The following is a 25,212-nucleotide window of genomic DNA, read 5'->3' as shown; positions in this document are numbered from 1 at the left end:
GAAGGACCCAGAGATTTGTTAGTGAACAAAACCCGAGGAATACACCAGAAAGGTCCGGGATGAAGTTCACCACCGTGAAACATGGTGGTGGCAGCATCATGCTGTGGTGATAACTTTTCTATAGCAGAAACGTGAACGCTGAGGGTAGGTTGATCTAAATACAGGGAAATCCTAGAAGAAAACATGTTAGGGGTATCTGTGGCATGATTTACAGAATCTTCCCATCCAATCTGACTGAACTTAAGCTTCTCTGCAAAGAAAATGGGCAAAAAAAAACTAGCTGTTATATGCTTACCCCATAAAGACCCGCAGTTGTAATTGCACTGGGAAGTTCAACAAAGTATTCACTCAAGGGGTGAATATAAATGTATGGCACACTTTTTTGTAAAATCCATCAAATCAATCCAAATTACATTACGTTCTATTTTGTGTATGTTTGTCACATAAAATCTCAATAAAATACAATGAAATTTGGTGAAACTTGAAAAACCCTGAAATAATTCAAAACTGAAAAAATTCAAAGGGTATTAAAACTTTTTAAAGGACTGAACCTGGTAGCTTTTACTCAAACAAAATAATTACACAGATGTGTACATGTGACTGATTTATGTCTTTATATTTTTGAATAATTTGTAATCATATGCATGGAGCTTACAGGCATTGTGCGGCTCCCGTGCAAGCTGTTGATTGCAGCTTGGGCTTCGGCATGTCCCTGAAATTTTACAAAAGCACACCCTGCACAACAACAACAAAAAAAAGATCTCAAATTAGTCATCAATACTAAAGTGAATAAAATTGTTTGTACTATATTTTGTCGGTTTGCTTAAGCAATTAGACATTATGCAATTTACCTTTGCTTGTGCCATCTGGTCCTCTCAAAACAGTACACTCGTCTATGCTGCCGAAGGGCTCAAACAGCCTTCTGACATCTTCATCACTCTGCTGCTTTCCCAGCATGCCCACAAACAACTTCCTGTCCTCTGAGACACCAATGATGTGAAGAATACAAAAAACCAAAAAGACATAAAATCAATTTATTTGCCCCCCAAACATTTCTTCTTATAACTTATAACTTATTTATGGGTGCTATCTTTTCTGTCCACTAGGGAGCAGTGTTGACTACTGAAACTAAGGGTACAACTAAGGGTATTTAGTAAAAGCACAACTGACTTTGTCTGATCCAGCATAACACCTTCTATTAAAGAGTACTTGACGTTAATATATTAAACACATCTCAAAATTGTTAAAAATAATCTAAAAAGTGAAAACGCTCGTTGTGATGGTTGAGTTTATAGTACGCAGTTGTTCTCACAAAAGGGGAAAGACAACTCACCTCCTCGGCCCTCACTGTCGGCCGGTTTAACCTGGATCGGGCGATTCATCTAAAAGACAAACAAAAGATGACATCAGCAAAGCTGGTCAACATTTACATTTCTTTCAATCACACTTCAGCTTCAGTTAACATATTTAACAGTCTTGTGAGATATATTCTATTACAAAATGTAACTTTTCGATCAGTAGTTTTTCTCGATTCATGATAGTTTTGGATTATTTATGGAGTTATTTAGAAATCACACTAAAATAACAAACTATAAAAAACAACACAGAGGCAAAATTTAAGGAGTTAAGCATTTGACTTCATTTTTAAAATTATAATATTTCTACAAAAATCAATTGAAGTGCTTTAAAATTACAAATAGTAGGGTAGATTGGTTTTTTTTAAGTTATTCGTATATCATGGTTAGGTTAGCAGTAAAGATACACTGATCAGGCTTTTCCTGACCAACACCAATTTACAGTCTATTTTGAGGCCTGATCTGGAAACTTCAGTTTTGAGTGAATTACATTTTTCTGAAGAATGTAACACAATAGGAAAAAATGGGCTGTATGTTGTTTGATGGAGGTAATTGTTTTAAACCCAGCAGAAAATGTAAGAGTTACAAGACTATCCCACTTTGCACCAAAGCATATGTCACTAACTCTTATCTGGTTTTTTTATTAAACAAAAAAAAGTCATTAAAAGCAGATGCTGTTAGTTGATGTGTTCAAAACGTTGGGGGTCTTCTTTTTGATGCATTTATTGAATAGAAAAAACATTTGGTTTTTCATTCCTGGATCTGCCATCACTGGTCAGACCTGATCGAGGAAAAATTGGTTAATTCTGATCTCTTTAATCACATAATTTCAACTTCAGCTGGGGTATATCCATGTATTTATGTTACTATTATGTCAAGATTAGGGTTATCAGTAGATATCCGCTGATTAGTCTTTTCTTGACAGATACTGATTTCCAGTTTTCTTTCTGATCTGACCTGACAACTCCAATTTAGAAATAAAGCTTTTTTTTCTAAGAACAATAAAGCATAAATAAAAAATGTGTTGTGGGTTCATTGATAGAGAAGCAACTACAAGATTGTGCTCATTTATACATCAAACCATACAGTATGTCCCTAATCTTCATGTGACTTTTATTAAACTTAAAAAGGAGCTTAAAAGTAGATGCTATTAGTTGATGCTTTTCTAGACTGAATTTGTTTTTTTTTTAGTTTTGATATATTTAATAAATAGGCGAAAACAATATTTTTCTGGCATTTAATCTTCTGATTGAGGGAAAATAGGTCAAAACTAATATCTGGCCCAATTGAACCAGTTCATCTCTTGTTAGCAGGTGACATTTACTTCTGGACTCAAACATAAACAGTCTTTGATTTGTCCCACATGCACACACTCACAGGCTGGTGGATTGAGAAGTGGCGGGATTAAGAATGCAGGCAAGCTGATCTGGATTACCAGAAGTGAGGATTAGATGAGGGACAAGAGAAGACAGAGACACAGAGAAGAGGAGAAATGAGAGGGGGCAGGCGTGGGAGAGAGGGGGAGATAATGTTGTTCAGTGAAATGACAAGTGTGTAAAGGGAATGGGCACAGTCAACTGAAAATAAAAGGATAGGACGAAAAACAAGTCAGAGGGAGAAGCCTGGGGGACCCCAACTCACATCGACCGCTAGAAAGGGCAGGTGGAAGGCTAAAAGGAACCCCGGGGAGTAAATGGAAAAAGAAGTATTACATGAAAAGTGAGAAAGCGAAAGGCTGAGAGTGCAAGGATGAAAGCAGAGCTTGCCCCTGAGAGAGGATTCAAAAAGAATAGAAGGAAAAAGAGGAGCAGGCAGGCGGACGGGGCGTGATTCAGTCGTGACTCGCTCTGTCTAAAAAATCTCACGACTACCAAGATCCACTGCCAAGGGTGCTGATGCATTATCTCAAACCCACGTTGCAAGCATCCCTTTCATTCATATCTTCTGTACCGTTAGCTCACACAAACAGTAAGACAGAAAAAAATAAAATAAAAATACTAGTGCTTAGTCATACCACTAAAGCAAGGAGAGATAGTGCCAGAGGGATGGGCTGGAGCAGCAGAGCTGCAGAACGATGGTGGCAAAAAGAGGGCAGACTTGGAAAGAAGAAGGAGAAGCAGGGTATAAATCCAGAGGAGGGATGGGGGAAGAAGAGATAGGACCGAACAGGGATGATAGCACAAAGAACGGTGGAGTAGACTCTTCAGGAGGGATGACATAACTTTATTTTTTTTCATTTTTAAAAATGTTGCAAAGTGTGGAGTTGGATCTAAAATAAACTGAAAGAAAAGGAGGTTGTAAGATGTAAAGGGAGGGGAAGGGATGAGAAGGAGGAATGGCTGAATGTCCCAGTGGGGTGTTAAGGCAATGTAATGATGCTGGTAATTGAGGAGAGGACAGAGCAGAAAAAGACAGATGCATGCATTTGATTAATCAGCTCTTAGCTGTCACTACAAAACTATTGATCCTGGGGCAAGGCCATCGCACACACACACACACACACACACACACACACACACACACACACACACACACACACGCATGCGCACACAGAGATAGAAAAACATTTGCACACATCTCTTTATAAAGCAGTCACACACACAAATTAGGAGGGCATGATAGATAATTTTAACTCCAACACCTTTACTGATGCCATCCATCCATCCATCCATCCATCCATCCATCCATCCATCCATCCATCCATCCATCCATCAATCCATTATATCCTAGTCCTAATGTTATTGCAGTCCATCCAAGCTGCCGTCCATCAGCTCATTGATCAGTCCCGTCTTGTACATTGATTTGGGCTTCCTTTGTAGAGAGGGCTGATAGTTGCAAGATTTGTGTCCACCAACCTTCTCTTTAACCTTGGGTCCATCCATCACCTCTTCAATTTCTTCCTCCATTAAGCCTGCTGAAGCTCGTCCTTGTGAACATAAACCAAGCTGAACAAAAAAACCCCGGGGTAATTCCAACGCAATCACAGCTTATTGGTCTGTGTATATACACTGCCTTGGAAAATCATTCAGATCACCTGTCCTTCTTAAAGAAAAGCATCCCCACAGCATGATTGTGCCACCACCATCTTTCACCCTGCGGATGGTTTGATCACGGTGACATGTAGGGTTTAGTTTCCCCTCACACACGCTGTTTTGTATGTAGTCCAAATAATTTTGGGTTCATCTGACAAGAGCACGTTAATGCACATTTTTGGTGTGTCCCCTACATGGTTCGTCACAAACTACAAGCAAAACGTATGGACGTTTTTCAGTAATTCTTTTTGACACTGCTCCATAAAAGACAGATTTTTGCAATGCACAATATATGGTTATCCACAGGATATATTCTTCCCCCTGAGCTGTGGATCTCTGCAGATCCTCCAAAGTAACCATAAGCCTTTTTGGCTCTCTGATTAATGCACTTCCCGACCAGCCTGTCAGTTTGGGTTGACAACCACATCCTGGCAGGTTTCTAGTTGTACCATGCTCTTTTCAGTTTTGGATGACTGATTGATCAGTGCTCTGTGAGACGTTCAAAACCTCTCAACAACTTTCCCCCACAACTGCCTGCTGTGTTTTTTAGTCTTTATGATGCTTTTTGTTCACCATTGTTCTCTAACGAAACTCAGATGCCTTCAGAGAATAGCTGGATTTAAGATTAATTTACAGACAAGTGGATTCTGTTTACTAATTTGGTGACAGCAATCGATTGTACCTTTTATTGTAGGGTATTTAAAATGTCTAAACACCAATGCATGCCACATTTATTAAATTTTTACTTGCAAAAAATTCATTTTCTTTCCACTTCACAGTTTACACGCAACGTTGTGCTGGTCTATCACACTGAAGTGTGTGGTTATAACATGACAAAATGTGAAAGGGTTCAGCAGTCGGTATAAATACATTTGCAAAGGCTCTGTATGCATTTTGACAATCAGATCATCAGCACATAAGATGCGTTTCAGTGATTAACTTCCTGAAAAAGATGAGCAGGAGAAACTAAAGAGCAGGAGAGAAGCAGCAGGTGAGAAGTGCGCGCTGCCTCTTCAGAGACATCACAATGGGATCGGAAAATTCACATGGCAACCGGCTTGTTGTCATGGCGATCATATGACGGCACACTGAGTAGGTAAACAAGGATGCTGGTTGCCAAGGGCGACTGCTGTGCTCTTGGGTAAACAAGGAATTAGTGCCAGAGAATGCTTTGGTGGCTTTGTACTATCCTCTAAATTATGCCTTTTTTTCTCTAAAAATTCTAGTATGAAAAACAGGAATATGAGCGCTAAAGAAAGAAATGTAGAGAAGAAAGAAATGTACAATGAAGAGAAGAATGAGTAGAGGGTGGTGGTCCAGATATGGAAATAAGTATGTGGCAAATCTATAATGTGCTGATTAAAATTCTCTTGAGCCTGGTTAGGCAGTCAAACTGTATTCCAGTTTGTCTTTGTCTTTCTCCTTTACACAAGAACAGCCACACACTCCTTTCATGTCAAATTATCCTCTAATTACTCACGTTCCAAATAAGACTTAATTAACAGCAACCATCTGCAAACGCGTACATGTAAGAGGAGCCGGACTGGCGCTGGAGTGTGGTTTGATCTATCCTACTGCATACTAAGAAGCTCTCTCTAAGTTCCTGTATCTCTGAGGAACGTGAACTTGCATGTGAGGCGATGCATGAGGGCTTATATGTGATATATGACGAGAATGTGAGCATGTATGAGCGCACACGCTGAGTGGAAGCCCTTCCACTTATGCACTCTTGACCAAATCCTGCATGTAAACACAGGTCCATTTACACGCTGTGGTGTCAACACACAGTGCATGTCACTTATCTATTCACACACACACACACACACACACACACACACACACACACAATGAAACTGTTACAGTACACTTTTCTAGTATCTCACAGCACCCGACCTTTTGCTCACACAGAAACAGACACATACTACACACATACAGTTAATCTTACTCCCTGCAGTAATGCGGAGAGGATTGTACCAGGATTAGAGGATATTAAATCCTTGGATTATCCAATCAAATCGTATTTTGTCCCCTCCCCCACCCACGCAAAATCACTGGAACAAACCATTCCACCATGGTGTGAGGGGCCGTGGCAGGAACATGAAGCTGTACAGACATAAATCAATGCAACAACTTTTTTTCTTTGCTTCTGTGTTGCCGTCAAAAACTATTTTCCACAACAACAAGGAAATATTAATGCAACGATAAATAAATGATTACAACACATTGCAGGACAATATACATGCAAGTGAGTGTGCATGGATGTGAACACACAGAAGTGCTCTCTTGACTCCTCTTAAAACGCATATGTTCACACCTCCTCATTCCCCTTTTACTCTCCCTCTGGATGCTACCACCTAACAATTTCAGAAGTCCATTTTCCAAAGTGCAGAAGGAAAGTAAACTATTTTTATCACCTCTCCACAATCTCACATTATTTCTGCCTCCTCTTGACTCCTTGATTCCCTGCTTTCCACTTCCAGATTCATAATCCTCCATATTCTGCTTGATGATGGGAATATCTAAGCTTCCTTTCCTGGAACATCTCTTTTTATTCTATAATGTTTTTCTCATCATGCTTAGAAACTCAACATCAGTAGGGTCAGACACTTCTGTTGACATAGCATGACATGATTCTGAAGTGTTCATATTTTCGATCCTCGGAGAAGCCAGCTATAACAGTTATGCTGTGACTGTAGCATAATCAAATATTTAATCAGCAGAACATGCGCACACATTTTGCCAAATTAACAACCCAGTCAGCATTTTAGAACAAAACAAAAAACTAATGAATAAATTGTTTTAGATCACATTTCATTTTCTTATGTAATTTGAGACGAATATTTTAACTATTTTTATCGTTAATGTGTTTGTATCTTCAGGTCTCTCTTGTAAATGAGATCTTGGATCTCAATGAGACAACCCGTATAAATAATAAAGGTTAAATAAAAAATACTGTAATAAATATAAATGTTTATTTTAGCTAGAAGCATACGTCTCATTCAACTGAGTTCAATTCAGTGTATTTATATAGCACCAAAACAGGTCTGATTCACACTTAGTTCTAAAGAATTAAATTATTACAGTTTAATTTGCAGTTCCCTACCAGTATTTCAGAATCAGATTCTGAAGTACAGGAGCCTGATTCATTCAACAAAAGACAATTAGTTATGTAAGATACATAGAAACTAATGTGCAATATATAATGTACAGACATTATGATCTATGTTTAGGTTTGTACTTTGCACTGTGTATGTCAAACTCCATAAATTACATTCAGAGAATAATAATTTGGCAGTACTGCAAAAAAAAGTATAAACGTAATATCCTGTAATGATGATAAAACCGGATTTGTCCCTCATTTAAATCATGAAAATATAAAAATGTGAGAAACAGGGCGTGAGTGGTAAGGTGAAACAGAAGCACAGCTCCACCCCTCCATGCTATCATCTCTATTTAGCACCACGTTAGGCTTTGCATCTCTCAGGTTCCCTAGCAACTTGGCATCTGGCTCGACTCTGTTGCCTAGTGACGCAGGTCTGCAACCATAATCAGGCTCCTGGTGCCCCCCTTATCTCCCCCTTCTTCTGTCTCTCTAATTCCTTTCGTCACACCTGAGAGGTCTGACCTCCATCTCCTCCGTTCAATAAGTTATCTGGAAGAAACCCTTCACCAACCTCTCTGTTGGGGCATGGATTGGCAACAAATTCCCTTTCTTCTTACCATGTGTTTCTCTTCATTTGCCTGCACAATAATAACAACCTACCAGGCACAAAGCTGAGCTAACCACTGTGTTGATCCCTAGAATATGCTGTTTTGTCAAGCCCAACAAGAACATGCAGCATGCAGCCATGGAGCACTCACTGAAATTTGAGCCTGTGGATTTAGTTCTACATAATCCAACAGCACTATAGCGGATAACTGTTAGACGTATGCACTTGGACCTTCTTTCTATTTTCGGGATTCTATGTCCTTTGGGAAATGAGCTGGTGAATTAAAAAGGCTGTTCAAAACCAAACAAATTCATTGCCACAGAAATCTCACATTTACTAAGATTACATCCAATCCCAGAGCCTGTGACACATTTGCGAACGCTTGGATAGTTATGTTGTAGGCAGGAATCCCGAGAATAAAAGACTGATATCCAAATGGATTTATGTTCTTACATGGTAACATTTAAATACACTGATTTTTAACTCACCATACATTGTATGTATGGATGCATCACACATCATAAAATAAGGTCAACCTCAAGTGGACAGAAAAATCTGACATATTAAAATGTGCTAATTTGTATTTCACAAATTGTAACAAATCACAGAATACATGCCTTCTTGCTTATAGGCATAAAGAGTAACAAACTGATACCAGAAATAGAATAACTTTTTAGGAAAAAATACAAAAGTTCCTATTAATGCAGTTGCAAATATGACACATTTAAACATTGAAATATAGTTGGATATAACGTTGCCTAGTTTAACTGGCTTGTAAAAAGCTCCATTGCTCTGTGGTCGGAGGGAAAGCGATCAGTGTTTAGACAGCCGGTTATGGTTTGATAAGAGTCACATCCCAGGTGCAAAAAAAGTTCTGGCATCCCCCTTCCCTGCCTAATCACACACATATGCAGGCACACACTCCCCTTTGACAGATGTCTCTCTTTAAATTGACAGAAGTACGCCTGACTGCCTCCCACCCCTTCCAGCACCCAGAGAAAAGCCTTTCTTCTAATGCACCACCCGCCTGTCCCTTCCTCCACGCTCATTACAGAAAACTTTTGTCCTGTTTCCTCCTTCTTTCTAACCCGACCTCCTCTACTCCGCCCCTGTCTCACCCTACCCCCTCCTGTCTGTACATCCCTATTCATAAAGAACCTCTTCACGGCCCTCCTCCACATCTCCTAGCCCCCATTTTCATTCACGCAGATTCACACATTCATTTAGGCCCCTCGTATAGGCCTGTTCTGTATGTCCAGATAAATAAAACATGGTGTCTAGGAGTATTTTAGTGATCAGATGTGCAAATAATATAACTTCAAATATAACCTGATGACAATTTATGCCATGGACATTAAAAATTGGATTTTCTTAAGAATGCGATAAAGTTTATACTGGTTATCAATAATTAGAGTACAAGAACAGTGCCCCTCCCCTACCTGTTGCTGTAAAAAGGCTACCAGACTTTCCCCTTTCTTAGAAGAAAGAGAGAGATGGCTGTTTGGAAGTGTTTTTGGTTGTGGAAAAAAAGGCAGTAATAGAGTGAAACCTAAAGGAGTGGCCTCCATCGCTCCTGATCAGGTAATGCTGTTTTAAAACTACAGATGCTGAGCTAGAGACGGTTTTTTAGCAGCCAACTGTAGGCTAGTTACTTGAGCAGAAAGCAGAAAATTATCTTGGTATACTTTTGTTACTTTATAAAGAGCAACGAGTTGTTCTATATTTTCTCTTAAGTCTATGTATCACAATCAAATGCTTATACCATTTCTATAATTCTATTAATCATTGTGTCACATTATTTTTGCAGTAGTTGGAATGTTGTTGCTTTTTTGTTCTAAAAAAAAGTATTTAAATCATGTTAGCCATTTTTATTTTAACTTTTTTGTGTAAATAGCATTATCACTTAAGGTTATGATACCATCTGAGCCTCATATCAACCAATGGAGGGACAGGGCTCCACTGAGGACTACGCTGAGGGTGCGCGAGCCTGAACAAGCCACTTATACTTCTCGCTGACGTTACTGCAGTATTCTCCGAAAACACAGATGGCAGTATGCTAGATAACCAGTGGAAATGTAGTAAAAGAGAGAAGACGCGCTTTATGTAACACCAAAAATGGCTGTGTGCACTATCAGTCCAATTTTCCTTTCATTTTCTTATCCATCATTCTATTCTCTGTTTTTTTAATTACCTCTATTGTTCAATTTTCTGTATCATTGTAATGTTTTTCCTTATGTACAGCGCCTTGAGTGCCTTGTTGCTGAAAAGCGCTATATAAATAAACTTAACTTAACTTAACTATCAACATTTCTTATCAACGTGATTCTGTTTCTTGCAAAGTTTGAGATTCATAACATTGCGAATGTGTCACCCTCACACCCTGTTCTATGTGTCAAGCATAAACCTAGCTTTAGTTATCAAAGCCCCATTCAAGTGCCAATATCAAAGTCTGTGTACTGGTCAAGTTTACTGCAATTAAGCAAGTTTCTCACAAACACTTAAGAAATACAGAGATGGAAGAGAACGCTGTGCTCTTTCAGCAGTATCTGTGTGTAAGATCTCCTATTTGTGATTTTGTACTCCAAGAATCCAACATTTAAAAAATATGTAAAATATGCTCGCTGTGCATCAAACACAACTAAAATTGAACTTTGTGGTGAAGAATTTCTCAAAAAGGCATAAATTAGACTGAACAATGATGATTGTTCATTGCAACTGAGTAACATTTTTTCTATGTGTGAGAAACAGAGCCTGCAGAAGCCTGCAGAAGCTGGCTGCATTTGTAAAAGATGGTGTTGGAAATGGACACAGTTCAATTTAAGGCTATTTTGAAGCTCGGTTCATGAGAGACACTGTTTGGCAGAGAACATTCACGCAACCTGATAAGCATGTGTCCAAACAAACATGATTATTAACGTAGTGAAATGCTTAAATGTCCCTATGTGTTTGTGTTCTTGTTTTCCTATTATTTGCTGCCTCATTTGGACCTTTCCTGGTATAATCACTGACCTTGATCTCTCTCTCTCTTTGTGTGTGTATGTATGTGTGTGTGTGTGTGTGTAACAGAGGCCTTAAAGAGGCAGCTTCTCTCCAGGGTCAAGCTTTTACGAGGCTATGATTAGATTCTGTCTCAATTTTGTGGTGAAATATGAGGCAGCCGCTCTTCCTCTCTGCATGTCGCATACATAAATGTACCTACATGTAAACCCATATACATAAATTGTCCTGCAAAAACACTGATATCACTTTTCGTCACGATGCACCCACAACATTCAATGCATTTATATTTATGTGACAGACTAACACAAAGCAGAGCTTAATTTAGGAATGGAAGCAAAATGATACAAGGATTTCAAAGGTTTTTACCAAGTAAAAATCAGAAAAGTGTGCCATGCAATTGACTTCAGCACACTCGAGGAATTACTGTGTAGAACCACCTCAAAAAAAGTGTCGATTTGCATTAACCGCTTGTGCTGATTAAACAATGGCTATATCTGTGCCATTGTTTTATTGTCTTTCTGAGGGCCGCAAACAGCACCCTGGCCTTCAGGTCTGGACTGTCACTATGACATAAATACAGTTGGATCTAAATCATTCCAGTGTAGCTCTGGTTCTGTGTTTAAGGTTATTATGATGTTGGAAGGTGAACCTCCTTGCTAGTCTCAACCCTGTTACAGCTTATAACAGGGTTTTCATGCAGCACTGCCCTGCATTTGACCAGCTTTCCTGTCCCCAGCATTTCCACAGTTTAATACTGCCACCACCACGTTTCACTGTGGGAATAGTTTGTTCAGTTTGATGTGCAGTGTTGGTGTTTTACATTTGAATTAGTAAAAAATTTGAAAACCATATATCTTTTCCCTTCCACTTCACAATTATGTGCTACTTCTACAATCCCAATAAGATACACTAAAGTGTGTGGTTGTAACTGACAAAATGTGACAAAGTTCCAGGCACTGTATACCCTCAAACATAAGATGGCTAGAAAGCATGTCCGCATAACCATATACGCCCAATCACAGAAACAAACAGACAGAACAAAGACCCTCGCTTTAAATAAACAAGCTAAATCTCCCATCTCCCACTTAGATGCACACAATTGTAGACAAATATTCTCTGTGCTTCAAACCCCCCTCAGTTTGGCTCCTCCTCTTTCTGTCTACCTCTCTCTCTCTCTCACACACACACACACACACACACACACACACACACACACACACACACACACACACACACACACACACACACACAAATCTACACCTGCCCCATTACTACCATCCCATCCCACACACAGTGAGGATAAAAATAGAGAAGCCGCCTGAGGGATGGGGGGAGCGATACACATCACAAACCCCATCAGGAGAAGAGAGATAGAGGCAGAGGAAGAAGAGATAGAGAGAATATGAAGGCAGAGAGAAGGAAAGAGAGAGGACTAGGGTCTGTTCTAAATTGAAAATGCAGCAGTAAGCAGCGGAGGGGAATAGTAAACAGTGCTGCTGACCACATAAATATGCAAAATTAGCCTACAAACTCGCCCTAGTGGATAATTGCTCATCATAGCTTTGCCCCACAGGGAGGTTGTCTGGCAGGCTTCTCAGATTCCACATAGAAACTAACACACAGATCATACACCACACGAACAAACCCTAAGTGGATCCAATAAACATCGACCACACATACGAGATGATGGACACATGCAAACATGCTGCCTGTTGTCGTAGGCTCAGAACACAGAGAAGAAATGGCTGGTGAAATACCAATGCTTTGTGCTACAACGAATAATTACAATTTCTTCTCTGTGCAAAGTGATGTAACAGAAGTGAAAGACGGAGCAACAGTAATTCTGAGCCCCTGTTCGTGCTGCATGCAAAAAAAGTTTATCCATTTTGGCAAGGAACATCCATAAATTCATGTGTCCTCGTTCGGAGAGGACATGAGCTCAATAAAGGGGGAATAAAACAGCTCCCATCATGTTTACAGCTGTAACCGTGAGACTACGGTAATTCAATTTATCACCTCGATTGGACTGTATGTGTTCAATCAATATGAAAAAACTACAAACTGTTATTATTTTTTAATAAGTAATATTGATCCCCTGTTGTATCATTATTGCTAACTGCTTGTCTTGTGGCACTGCTGCCTTTTTAATCATTTATAGCACCAAGAGTGTCATGGGAAGCACAAGGTGTGTATATATATGTGTGTGTGTGTGTGTATGTGTGTGTGAGAGAGAAAAAGAGAGAGAGAATGCGCTGTTTTGGCTCTAATCAAAAAACAGGGAGCAGAATGCTGTCTGGAGAGCAGTGAAGCATGACAACACACACCTGGTAAGCTGCTTATCACACTTTAATTTCACCTACACTCAGATCTGCGGATGCCAGTGTGATTAAACAGATGTGTGTTTGTGTGTGAGTGTACAAGCATGTACACGCGTGTGCATGTAGAAGTGGTTGTATGTGAAGTAGCACAGAAGATGAAGGCAGAGATAAACACAAAGAAGCTGCAGATTAAATGGGGAAAGAGAGATATCAACAGCAGAGAACAAAAGAACAGATAAGAGGAAAGATATGTGGGGAAATACAGCAACAGTAAGCCATGAAGAGATAGAGTGATAGATAAAGAGTGCAGGGAGAGATGAGGTTAAAACCTAACCATGACAGGGGGGAAGAGAAAAGAGAGGGATAGTTGGATTAACAAAGAGAAAATGATAATCATAACTGTATTAATTACATTAATTGACTGAAAGATGACAAGTTTGAATAAATACATATTTTTGACAAAGCTTGTTTACATTTTGTACTTTACCTCCACAAGTTTCAATAAGCAGTGTGTTATCTGGATTTTAAGTGATAGGTCAAAACAAAGTACTGCAAAACTGTGAGTTTGAAGCAAAATTATGCAAGGTTCCAAATTGTTTTCAGCACCTTTAAGTAAACACTATGTAGAACCATATGTGGCTGCAGTAACAGTATGTTTCTACCAGCTTTTTATTTCTAGAGACTAAATTCATTTCCATTTACTTTGCAGAATAGCTTTAGCTCACTCTGGTAAGATGAATAGTAGTGGATGGAAATTTTTAAATCTCGCTACAGATTTTATATTGGATTTAGGTCTGGCCTTGACCGGGCCATTCTAACACATGAATATGCTTTTGTCTGTCATTTTAGGTGCATCACCATGCAGGTTTGCATGACCAGTAGATGAAGAGCAGCTTCGCAGATGCGCCATACTCTTTGTTGTTTATTTTACAACCTAACCCTGCTTTAAACATGTCCACCTCTTGATTCCTGACCTATTTGGTCTGTTCATTGGTCTTACTGTTCACTGATGTTCTCTGCAGCCTTCACAGAACAGCTGTATCATTTCATATTAAACACAGATAGATATTTACTGATTAGGTGACTTCTGTAGGCAATTGGTTGCACTGGAATTAATTCAGGGGTATAAGTGGCTGATTACTGATGCAAGCCAGATTTCTCTTTGTGAAAAATGTTACCAACACATAATAATTTTGCTTCAGTTTCACAATTGTGTGTCATTTATCACATTAAAACCTGTGGTTGTAATATGACAAAAGGTGAAAAAAGGTGTAAAAATACCTTTGCAAGGCTCTGTAACTGTTGTGACAATCATTGACAGGAAAAAATATATAAAGATAATTCTTGATACAGTTGTTTAGAACATTTCTTATAACCGTTGTCCGGGCAAAGGTTATACAGAACAGAAAAGCAGATGTTGCCATTCCATCTAATGCACTGCGGCAGACTATGCAGGACCTAATATTTATGGCGGATGCCATGATTGCCTGGGAGGAATGTTTTACTGCTCTGACAGCAGCATCTGCAACAGACCCCCACCCGTCCTCCAAGCCTTGACCTCTGACCTTGCACAGAGGCTACTGCCAACATCTCTTCAAACTAACAATGCACAAAAACCAGACAGACATAACTTTTAACCATCGATACCTCACACCTGCATTGTTAGTTTGGCATGCAGGGAAGCAGATATATTTGTCAGTGCCCTTGTTAAAGATATGTAAAAAAAAACAAAAAACTCTAAAATAGAATATTTTACTGCAGGGGTATCTTCTCAAGTTAAAATATATAGAAAACTCTAACATTTCATTTGAGAACATTTATTTCGTGGAAATAAATACGATGTTAAGAAATTCTTTCACTGGTGATAATATTGTTGGTATTCCTGCTGTTAATTCTTTGTACAACTGCCATTTGCCAGGCACTTAGCCTTCTCCTATAATATATCACAATATTTGAAGCTTACAGAGAGAGAGCTCTTTGACACAATCTCCATACTCCTGGATCCTCTCCTATTTGGATCCACTAATTTCTTAACAGGAGTTAAGTCTGTGAACTACGGTTGCCATGAAAAAAGCTTGTTTTGAGTCTACAATGTTGAAAGACTCAATCATGAACCATTTTCAGTTTACTGGCATAGTCCACCATATATATTGTTTCAGAATTTCCTAATATTTCAAAGAGTTCATGCTAGCTCTCCCTCTGTCAGGTTTCCTAGGGCGTTTGGGAGAGAAAGCGGGCCCACAGCATCATGGATCCATCACCATGCTTAACAGTGGGCATGAAATGCTTTTCCATATATTCGTTTCCGAAAAACACAGTAGCAACAGATTTCCACGTGTACACAGGAAAGGACTGTTTAGGTATGCTTTACAAACAACCACTTGGTATATATATATATATATATATATATATATATCATGCATTTTAAGGAGAACTGATGACCCTGAGATGCCACTGGCATTGGTTTTAAATTAAATATCAACATATTAACCAAAAAATACATTCCTGTAAGTAACCTTTAGGATTCCAGTATTAATGCACTAATATATAATGGCCAGAGGAATGGTGTGAGCTTGTTTAGGTAAATACCCCCAGAGGAAAAGTCTGGATCACATCCAATACAAACATCTGCAAGGTACAATGTAACTTCATTTTGATTCCGCTGTTAATTTTCTTCTACTTTTACAAATACTGGGTTAACTGCTGCTCTTCCCAAGATGCACTTCCTTTTTCCTTCTACTTCTGAGTCCAAACTAAACAAAAGGCGCAGGACACTGATAAGGCCATCTGTTCATCTCACTCTCGATGCCTCTGTACTTTTCTCAATTTCCAATCTGAAAATCTCTCGCTCTGCAGAGGCTAGCAAGGAAATTTAAGACAAAGCATAGCTCTTTTGTTTTCTACTGCCTTGCTGTAACTGTTGTACATAGATTAATCTGAAAATAGCTAAACAGGAGGTTATAACAAGGGCCTTTTAATTGCTTAGCAATTACTGTACAAGAGAAAAACACATCTGTACATAAGGAGGCTTCTCTTCCATTAAACTTTCATGATGAGCTTGATATTGCACAGCTTCCTGCAATCTATAGTGATCTTCAGATTAAAACTATGTACACACACCTTAGTCCTCTTGCCACGCATTGAATCTTCAATCTGGAAATGGAGAAAAGTCAGCAATAAACTTTCCTAAGAGCTGAACAAACAGAGCTGGGAAAGACTAGCAGAAAGGGGGGAGGAGGAAGGGGGTTTGTGGGGCTGGGAATGAAATGGTCAAAGAGGTCAACTAATCAACAGGGAGGAAATTAGATGAGGACTATAGGAACACCTTTCTGATGCTATTCTTTCCAGAAAGACTGGTGTAGAGAGGGCGACTAAAGAAGGGTTACCATAAATGACTGAAATGAGAATCTGAGCAGAAACTGTGAGTGTGCAGCGAGAGGAAAAACATAAGTAGAAGACAGTGGGAAGGGAATAGAGGTGGGGAGGGGTGGGGAGGGGAGGGACGGGTTGTAGGGATACCATGAAATAAATGGATTGGGGGTAGTGAGAAGAACATCCTGTAATATCCTACTGGTGCTGGAGACTCGAAGACAGGAGGGGAGGAGCTGAACATGGGACAGTTGGGATTTGAGGGAAGAAAAAAGAAATATAATGGAACGAGGCAAAGGATATTGAGGGTTTGGGGAAAGTAATGGGAAACCATATCACAGGAAAGGAAAAGGACAACACAATGGCCAGACGCGTGAAAGAAAGTGAAAGTCATTTCAAAACCCTATCAAAGAAAGCAACAGAGGCAGAGAGGTGAAGGCAAGAAGAGCAAGAGAAGAAAAAAAGTAAAGTTGGGTGGTGGGACGTTACAGCAAAATAAAACCTCAGGAGGACATACAGCAGTGGTGCATTAGATTAGGGTAAAGAGAATTAATATCTGTACTTCAAAGTAGTGATGTACCAAAAAAACGCTGGTGACTGGAACTGGCTGATCATCAGCTTGATCAGCTCTGAACAAGCCATCCAAAAAGCTGATCATTTCCTGTTTAGTTAAATAACCATGTCTAAATAGCACCAAGTTAAGCCAATAACACTCTTCAGTGTGGATGCTGTTTGGGAGGAAAGAAGATATAATTTTCAGTTTCACTGAGGTGTTTCAGAATGAAGGAAGAGGAAGCAAAACCGTCCTAAGAAGCTATTTAAAAGGAGAGAGTTAGTTAAGTGTTAGTTTAAATCGGTTTTGAGAAGTCAAAGACTTGCAAAAACTGGATATTATAAATCGGCCACAAATCTCTGAACGGTGCATCTTTATAAAAATCTATATTTCAAAGCAGAATCATACTTTACCAGACATCAGAATGAGCTGATTTACAGTTAGGATTAGCAGAAATGTAATAGAAATAACCGAAAAACTATGATATATGTATGCTTTGAGTTAGCAAACTGTAAGACTAATTCAATAAGCTGTAAGTACCAAAATATTATCATAGTAAAATATTCTTTCACATTCCTATATGCACCTAGTTTGAATAAAACATGCTAACATTTTCAGATAAACCTTAAAAGGTAGGACACACTGGAAATGTATTATAAAGATTAGACTTATTTAATAGCCAACACATCATAGCCACACCCTTTGTTTGGTACAAAGGGATTTGTAATAGTTAGATGCTGGCTCCTTCAGTCTCTTTAGTAGCATTCCCCCAGCTAACCCTTTATGATTGCATTCAGAATAATTCAGAAAAATATGCTGCAACTGTCATTCTGTGAAGCATATCTCCACACAACTCTTACCGCTGTCACAATTGGAAAAAGGATGAAATAAAACACAGCGGAGAGTTAAAACGATACCTCAAAGAACAAAGAGCAAAACGGGAGAAAATAAGGACTGAACAACAAACTGTAGAAAGGTGTTCTAAATGCAGGGAGGTCAAACGTCTTAGCAGCCTCTAATTGGATTAATGTCATTATGAACACGCTGCTAGTATAGGTGAGTGTGTATGTGCGAACACAGAGGCATTCTCCAGCTACATGAAAGAGCATGCATGATGGCGCTAAGTATATATGTATGCAGGGATTTGTGCTCATATGTGTGAGAACATTTCCCTTCCCCCCTCGTCCTCTCTTCAGGCTCTCCTTCAACAATTTTCTCACAGAGATCTTATCAACACTCCAGCTTGCGGAGAAGGAGCAGGAACTGAAACTGTGATCGGTTGCAAGGCAACACGGAGAAAATGAGATCGAGAGACTTGCAGAAACGGCTGAGGCACACTAACTGTTCTGCTGTAACTGCTGCGAATCTAAACTTAGATAAGACAGGGAAAGTGTCCTTTTTTTCTAAATGACTTGCATTTTTACATCTCTCCCTCTACTATAGACAATTCTGCTTATAATCCCTTGTGTATAAAACATCAAATTGAAAACTGTTTCTAATAAAGATGCACCAGTAAATTGCCCAAACATTATTATACGTTATATTTCCATTGATCTGTTTGGTGACTGGAAGGTTACTTGTAGATAAATCATTTACTTTATATATATATATATATATATATATATATATATATATATATATACATATATGTTTCCAATTCATTAAATGTATCAAAACTAAGAGCTCAAAACAGAATCTATTTTAATCCACTTCTTTTGAGATAAAAAAAAATCAGATGAGGGTTATGGAGATATGCTTTGATGCATAAATGGGGATAAGCTTGTAATTCCTTCATTTTCTGTTGGATTCAACATTTTTGTTCTCTTTATGGGTTATAGTCCTTCGAATAAAATATTGAAATCTATCAAACATCGAACAAATCTGTAATTGTACCATCCACGAAAAACCTCATCTAAACATCCCAAGCAAGACACCTGGAAACCAGGTCAGAGCAAAAAAATAAAAACAAAGGAAAAGCTAAAGATAGAGAGCTGCAGCCTATGAGACAGACGCTCTTTTTGCACAGTGCCCCCTCCATAATGAACAGTGTCCTACCCCTGCACAGTCATTGCTCACAATCACTCAGCAGAGAGACTGTAGGGAGCCTGGGATGAGACAAAGGGGAATGGTCACATTAATTACACACACTCTCTAGACGGCAGCTATCTCCGGAGGCTGGGAACGACGGTGAGATGGAGTGACAGCAAAAGATAGAGAAATGAAGATGATAATGCTCATGGAGTACCCTATATGTTTCCAGCGAGAGGGGGAGTGTTTGTCCTTTGCAGCAAGACGCCTGCCGGCTGCTGGGTTATGTCACTGTGTTACTAATGGGAGTTGAACCTTGAATCTCACACACACACACACACAGAAGTGAACCTCAACCTCGGTGTGTATTTGTCTGCATGGTAGATGTCTATGTATTTAGGTGAGGGGGTGGGATTTGTAATATGAATACATTCATGCAAGATTGTATGTATTGTTGCGTAAGGGAGTGGTGCCTTGTGTCATGGGAGGTGTGTGTTTATGCATATTTGTTTTTGAGCACATACCCCTGGTAGTGTTTTCTGCTCATGAAGAGCGCTCTGGGCTTTCAGTGCCGACTCTCTTGCACAGTATGTCAGAAACGCGCATCCTGTCAGAAAGAAAGAGGCAAACAGAGGGAAAGAGAGGGTGGGGTGGGGTGGGAGGGAAGGCACAAGGTCAGTAAATGAGTCTTTTTTCTGCATCATCCCCCAGAAAACCATTTAAATATTTTTTTTTACTGTTGCCTTATCTAAGTTACCGCTATTTGCGTAAGATGATAACAAAATGTAGATAAACATGCAGCTTAGCAGTTAGGATATTTGTTGTAAGGTAGAGCAGAGGAGGAAACTCTACAGCACAAATCAGAGCCCATGACAGCAGCACAGACGTCTGAGTGCCAGCTTCCTGCCCTGCACCAACCGCTACGCATGCTTTTCTGTCACTCCCAATACACCCTCGTATGTGCCTCCATGTTCTGTACCTGTGTCTGAGAGTGTGAGGGAGGGGTGGGTGGTAGAGCTGGCTGCCCAGAGCTGTTTACTACACCTGTCACCAGCACGTAAGACAACAAGATTAGCAGCAGGTTAGCATCCACTGTGACATCTCACACGGACTTGCATAGAATCAGATTAAAGAGTTTAATTCACACAGAGCGTAAATCTGAGGAATCTGTTGTGACTCAACAAAACCCGAAAAGACGAAAAAGACGTAGAGAATAATTAAGAAACACACACACAGACACACATGACTCTTCAAGTCCATCTCATTGCTTTTAAGAGGGGCTTACTGTGGCTGTGGGGATTCTCGAAACAATAAATTCTTTCCCTTGTGTCACCCAGGCTTACAGGCCCATTACACTGATTGGAGCACACAGTCTAATCTGGTTCATGTAACCGAAAGGACCCCTGGTCACTGTGTGTTCTAGGCTGTGTGTTTGTGTGTATAAAAGAGAGGGCATTACTTAGAGATGCACCGAGAAATCGGCTGATGACCGGAATTGGCAGATTTTCAGTTTTACTAACGCTGACTGGTGACTGACCAGTTGGAAAGATACAATCTTTTTCCGGTGAGTAAACACACTGTACTCGGGTGGTACCCGATCTGCGCTAGTAGCAACACTTTTCAGTGTGGAAGTTGTTAATGCGGGAAGAAGGCTCAAAGTTAGCTATTTTCAGAAATCAACTAGGTGTTTAAAAATTAGGTCAGAAGAATCCAAATGAAACTGTAGGAAGCTACTTCAACGCAAACTTTATTTTGAAATCATGCTGGCTTTTCAATCAAGCTATCATAATGGAGAGCTAGATTTGGTGATTGTAGGCCAATTCACCCCTTTGCCATAATGCCATTTGGCAGTGTTTGTCTTTTGACTGCTTTTGGCAACGTTTCGTCAGATTTTCAAAAGACTTCAGCAGATAAAACAATCGCTAAAAATATATTAAAGTTGTCTTGTTGAGCTTTCAGCCTCTGTCAGTCATGAAACATGCTGGATTTGGAAATGCTGGCAGTCTGCTGTAAATTTCCACGTTAAGGGAAGGGTGTGAAATCTCTATAGAATACAGACAGAGACAGATGTTTTCAATTAACAGTGTTAACTGCTGTTAATTACGGTTCTTAAAAAGAAATCAGAAAAATCTAAAATCAGTTTCGGATTTACAAAAACCTGACAAATTGTCTGTAAAACTCTGAGTGATGCATCTCTAAGGTAATAATTAGTTTTTTAGCATTTAAAAAAATATATCTTCCAAATAATAATAAAAAAAATATTGTCTAGAATGATATGTATTCCCCTGGTAGATTTAGGTTAACAGCAATCTTTTATTTGGACCACCATGCTTCTTCTGACTGGATGTAACATTAATGTTATGAAGAGGCCCAGCCAGAGTCCCAAGTTGAATCTGATACAAGATCTGTGAAGGGAGCTAAAGATTAAGGTGATGGAAATGAGGCCTTCCAACCTTTTTCGGTCTATTAATACATCAGCATACAGTAAATGAACATGCTAAATGCTAAAATGAGGATAATCTTGTAATTCCTTAATTTCTTGTTGGCTTCCAAACTGCTACCTCCATCAAGCATCTTACAGCACATTGTCCTCTTTATTTTGTAGTCCTTAAAAAAGAAAAAAACATGAATCAATTAAAGTTAGAATCTGAAGGTCAGACCTGAAAGAAAATTGTAAACTGGTATTGGCCAAGAAAAGCCAAATCAGTGCATCTCTAGCAACCATGATAACAAATTCTGTAAAATATTTATCATATATGAATATATTTAGCTAAATCCAGTTGATTCAGCATAGCTCCATGCAGGGATGGGCGATATCAGCTTAATAATTTTATCATAATAATTTGTGGCATTTGTTGGGATGATGATGAAAGTGGAAGAAAAAGGTTATAAATAATAAAGGTTACAAATATTAATAAGGATCATCACTGTCAATGGCACAGCTTAACAGTACACAGTAATTGCATCAAATCAAAATTTTAAAACAATGATGCTCCTATGGAACCATCATTGGGAAACAAAGATAGTTCAAGCAGCACAACGAACAACCTGAACCATACTGTCAGTTTTTAGAGTTCTGACTTTCTAATATAACTGTTTTTCTGTGATAACGATACATGGTGCCATAATTGCCCATCCCCATCTCCATGCATTAAGCGAGGTTTCTTTACTGTTTTCATGATCTCACACCGCGGCGATAACAGAAGATGAAGCTGCGAGGTGCTGTGACAGTTTCCATGGATACATCTGACAGCTGCCTCAGAAAAATCCACCCATCTAACTGCCTCACTGTCACACGCCTATCTATCCAGCACCGAGTCTACCTATCCATCCCTCTGTTTCTTTCCCACTCTTGTCATTTTGTCTGCCTCTCTGCTTAGGCTGTGTTTACAGTAAGTGGGTGAGACCTACCTTTGTGCATCCCAGTGTATTTATCCTTAATCACCGTCAGCTCGTAGATCTTGCCAAACTGCTCAAAAATGGGCTTGAGGTCCTTCTCCTCCAGATTCCGAGGAATCTGCCCCACGAACAACTTAATGGCGTCGGCCTCCTTCATCGGTACAAAGTGGAAGTGATGGCTGCTGGGGCTGAGGGTGAGGGGTGGGGGTGGGGGGGGCGAACAGATCAGGAGCAGGTATTTCTGGAGCAGAACAGCTGTTGCTGGACAAGTCCTAATTGAAAAGGCAAAGAGAAAACATTCAGAATTTGATTTAGAATCCTCATAAAACTATTTCATTATGGTTTTTAGTTAAAAAAAATCATTATAAAATTACTTAATAGTATTTGTTACAATATTTTTTAATAAGCCATTCATTGTATTTAAAATAGTATCAGCTCATTTTCTATAAACAAATTTGTTAGTAAAAATGTATTTTTTAGTAATAGGTGAAAATTTGCTCCCTAATTATCAAAAATCAAAGCATTTGGGCTGGAATTTGGAGTATTTCTTGTCCTGTTTGATGACAAAGGGCTCCAGTAGCTTCTGGGAAAACAATTATGCAAATGTTAATTAGCCAATCAAAAAACAATAATGGCACTTTTCCCTCCAATTAAATATATATGAAAAGAAAATATCTGTGAGGGAAAAAATGTAAATTTTTTTGCTCGATAAACGGTGTTAGGGATTCCTGTTGATGGAAAAGGAGAGAAAAAGAATGAGGACGGATGGAAGTCGTAGCACTAGAGCAGTTTCTTTGTTTAGGCAGCTGTAGGTTAGTGCATACACACGGATGTCAGGGGGCTCCGCTGCTCTTTGTCCGATCCCCTCTCAATGTACACACGCATATACATACAGACCCCTGAACAAAACAACACGGGGAAATGTGCGGACCACATACACAGAAGCTCTTACCGTTGATAAACAACACTCCTGGAGCAGGTGTGGATCAGAAATGACTAAAGGATGCTCTCGTTTGGGTCCCAATTGCTGTCCTCACCGCTCCGCTCCGTCCCGTCCGCCAGCCTCCTCTCTCTGGATGCTCGCCGCTCTTTGTGCCCAGCCGCGCTCTCCCTCCTCCTCCTCCTCCTCCTCCTCCTTTTCCTCCTCGGTGTCTACAGTTAATACTACAACTGGCTCAACTGTTTGTGGGTTTTTAAATAAATAAATAAAAAATAAAAAAGTAAACAAACACACCAACAAACAATCAAACGAAGAAAAAAAAAATGTGTTCCTGGAGAAGAAAGAGGAGACTTCTGGTGGCTGACAGTTTCTCACTGGTACGGATGGATTTGACCAAAAAGCGGAAGACGCCAACTAGTTATCACTTTTAAATTTCTATTTAATAACCGAACTGGCTTTTTAAATTACTATTTTACAATGGTTTGAACTTGGCTGGTCTCACGTTACAACCTCTTTCAGCCTTGGTATTGTTCCCGGGGTAATGAGGGGACAGTTATCTCCAGCTATCCCTCTTATTTTCTGCCCAACGGTTCGGTGTCTTCTCACGTCCTACTGATACCGGTGTCCCTCCGCTCTCTGTAGGCCCCTCCCCCTCCTGTAACCAAAGCGGTCGCTGGCTTGCCTGTGACGTAACTCCAAGGGACCGTCAATAAATATGTTCACGGTGCAACCACGAAAAATCTGCCATTAAACCATCTCTTATTGACAGTTACACAGGGCTGGTCCAGAGTTGTTTGGGGCCTCAGGCAGAATTTAATTTGGGGTCCCTGTTCCTGTTAAGAACATCACCACCACTAACAGAGTTTCGGTTAATTGATTGTTACTTAGTGGGATGTGTTTGCGAACTGAGCTCAAACACTGAGAAATTATTTAACTCGTAGCATTAGATTGTAACCATGTTAACAAAATAATCGAACAGTGAAGATTATTATTTGGACTTTCACAAAGTAAAAAAAGCTAGTTCCTTTAAATCTTAAATAAGAATTTTATGTTATGATTTGGGGTTGTTTGGTCTTTGGTTTCTGGGTTTTTGTTGGTCTTATTCACCGTTCAAGTTTTGAATCATGTTTTTGTTTATTTTCCTGGTCATGCATTAGGTTGTCGTCTTGTTCATGTTTTGTCAACTTTGGTTTTTGGATCTGATTATGCTTTTGCTTCATGTTTTTCTAGTTTCTGTTAGTTTGTGTTCAAGAGTCTCTGTTTTGCTCCAGCCACGTTTTGTTCTGTTAATTCGGATCACCTGCACCTAATCACAAATCTTCTTGTTTCACCTGGTTACACTCCATAAATACACACCTGTTCTGTCATTTATGCCAGAAACATTTCTCAAACCAAGTCTTGTTTTTTGATCATGCCATGCCTGTCTCGCCTGCCCGTTTGTTGTTTTGTTCCTGCCTCCTGATGTGAGTGAGTTTTTGTTATTAAACCTTTTTTACTTACCGACATGC

General features: G+C 39.4%; 1 protein-coding gene across 1 annotated transcript in view; it reads right to left on the bottom strand.

Moving 5' to 3' along the window:
* Positions 1–24,318, bottom strand: part of LOC124865382 (CUGBP Elav-like family member 3) — a 35,488-nt gene extending 11,170 nt beyond the window's left edge. The window contains exons 1-6 of the mRNA XM_047360405.1: positions 23,717–24,318; positions 22,777–23,036; positions 19,890–19,972; positions 1,334–1,382; positions 852–980; positions 656–735 (exon numbers count right to left, since the gene is read on the bottom strand). Of these exons, the coding sequence (XP_047216361.1) occupies positions 656–735; positions 852–980; positions 1,334–1,382; positions 19,890–19,972; positions 22,777–22,921 (486 nt within the window). The 5' untranslated portion in view covers positions 22,922–23,036; positions 23,717–24,318. The remainder of the gene's footprint in view (positions 1–655; positions 736–851; positions 981–1,333; positions 1,383–19,889; positions 19,973–22,776; positions 23,037–23,716) is intronic.
* Between the last annotated feature and the right edge of the window lie 894 nt (positions 24,319–25,212).

Source organism: Girardinichthys multiradiatus, chromosome 3, assembly GCF_021462225.1.
Source record: "Girardinichthys multiradiatus isolate DD_20200921_A chromosome 3, DD_fGirMul_XY1, whole genome shotgun sequence".
In the NCBI taxonomy this organism is placed as follows: Eukaryota; Metazoa; Chordata; class Actinopteri; order Cyprinodontiformes; family Goodeidae; genus Girardinichthys; species Girardinichthys multiradiatus.
Note: the sequence above shows the minus strand (reverse complement) of the source record. Positions and strands in the feature narration are given on the sequence as shown.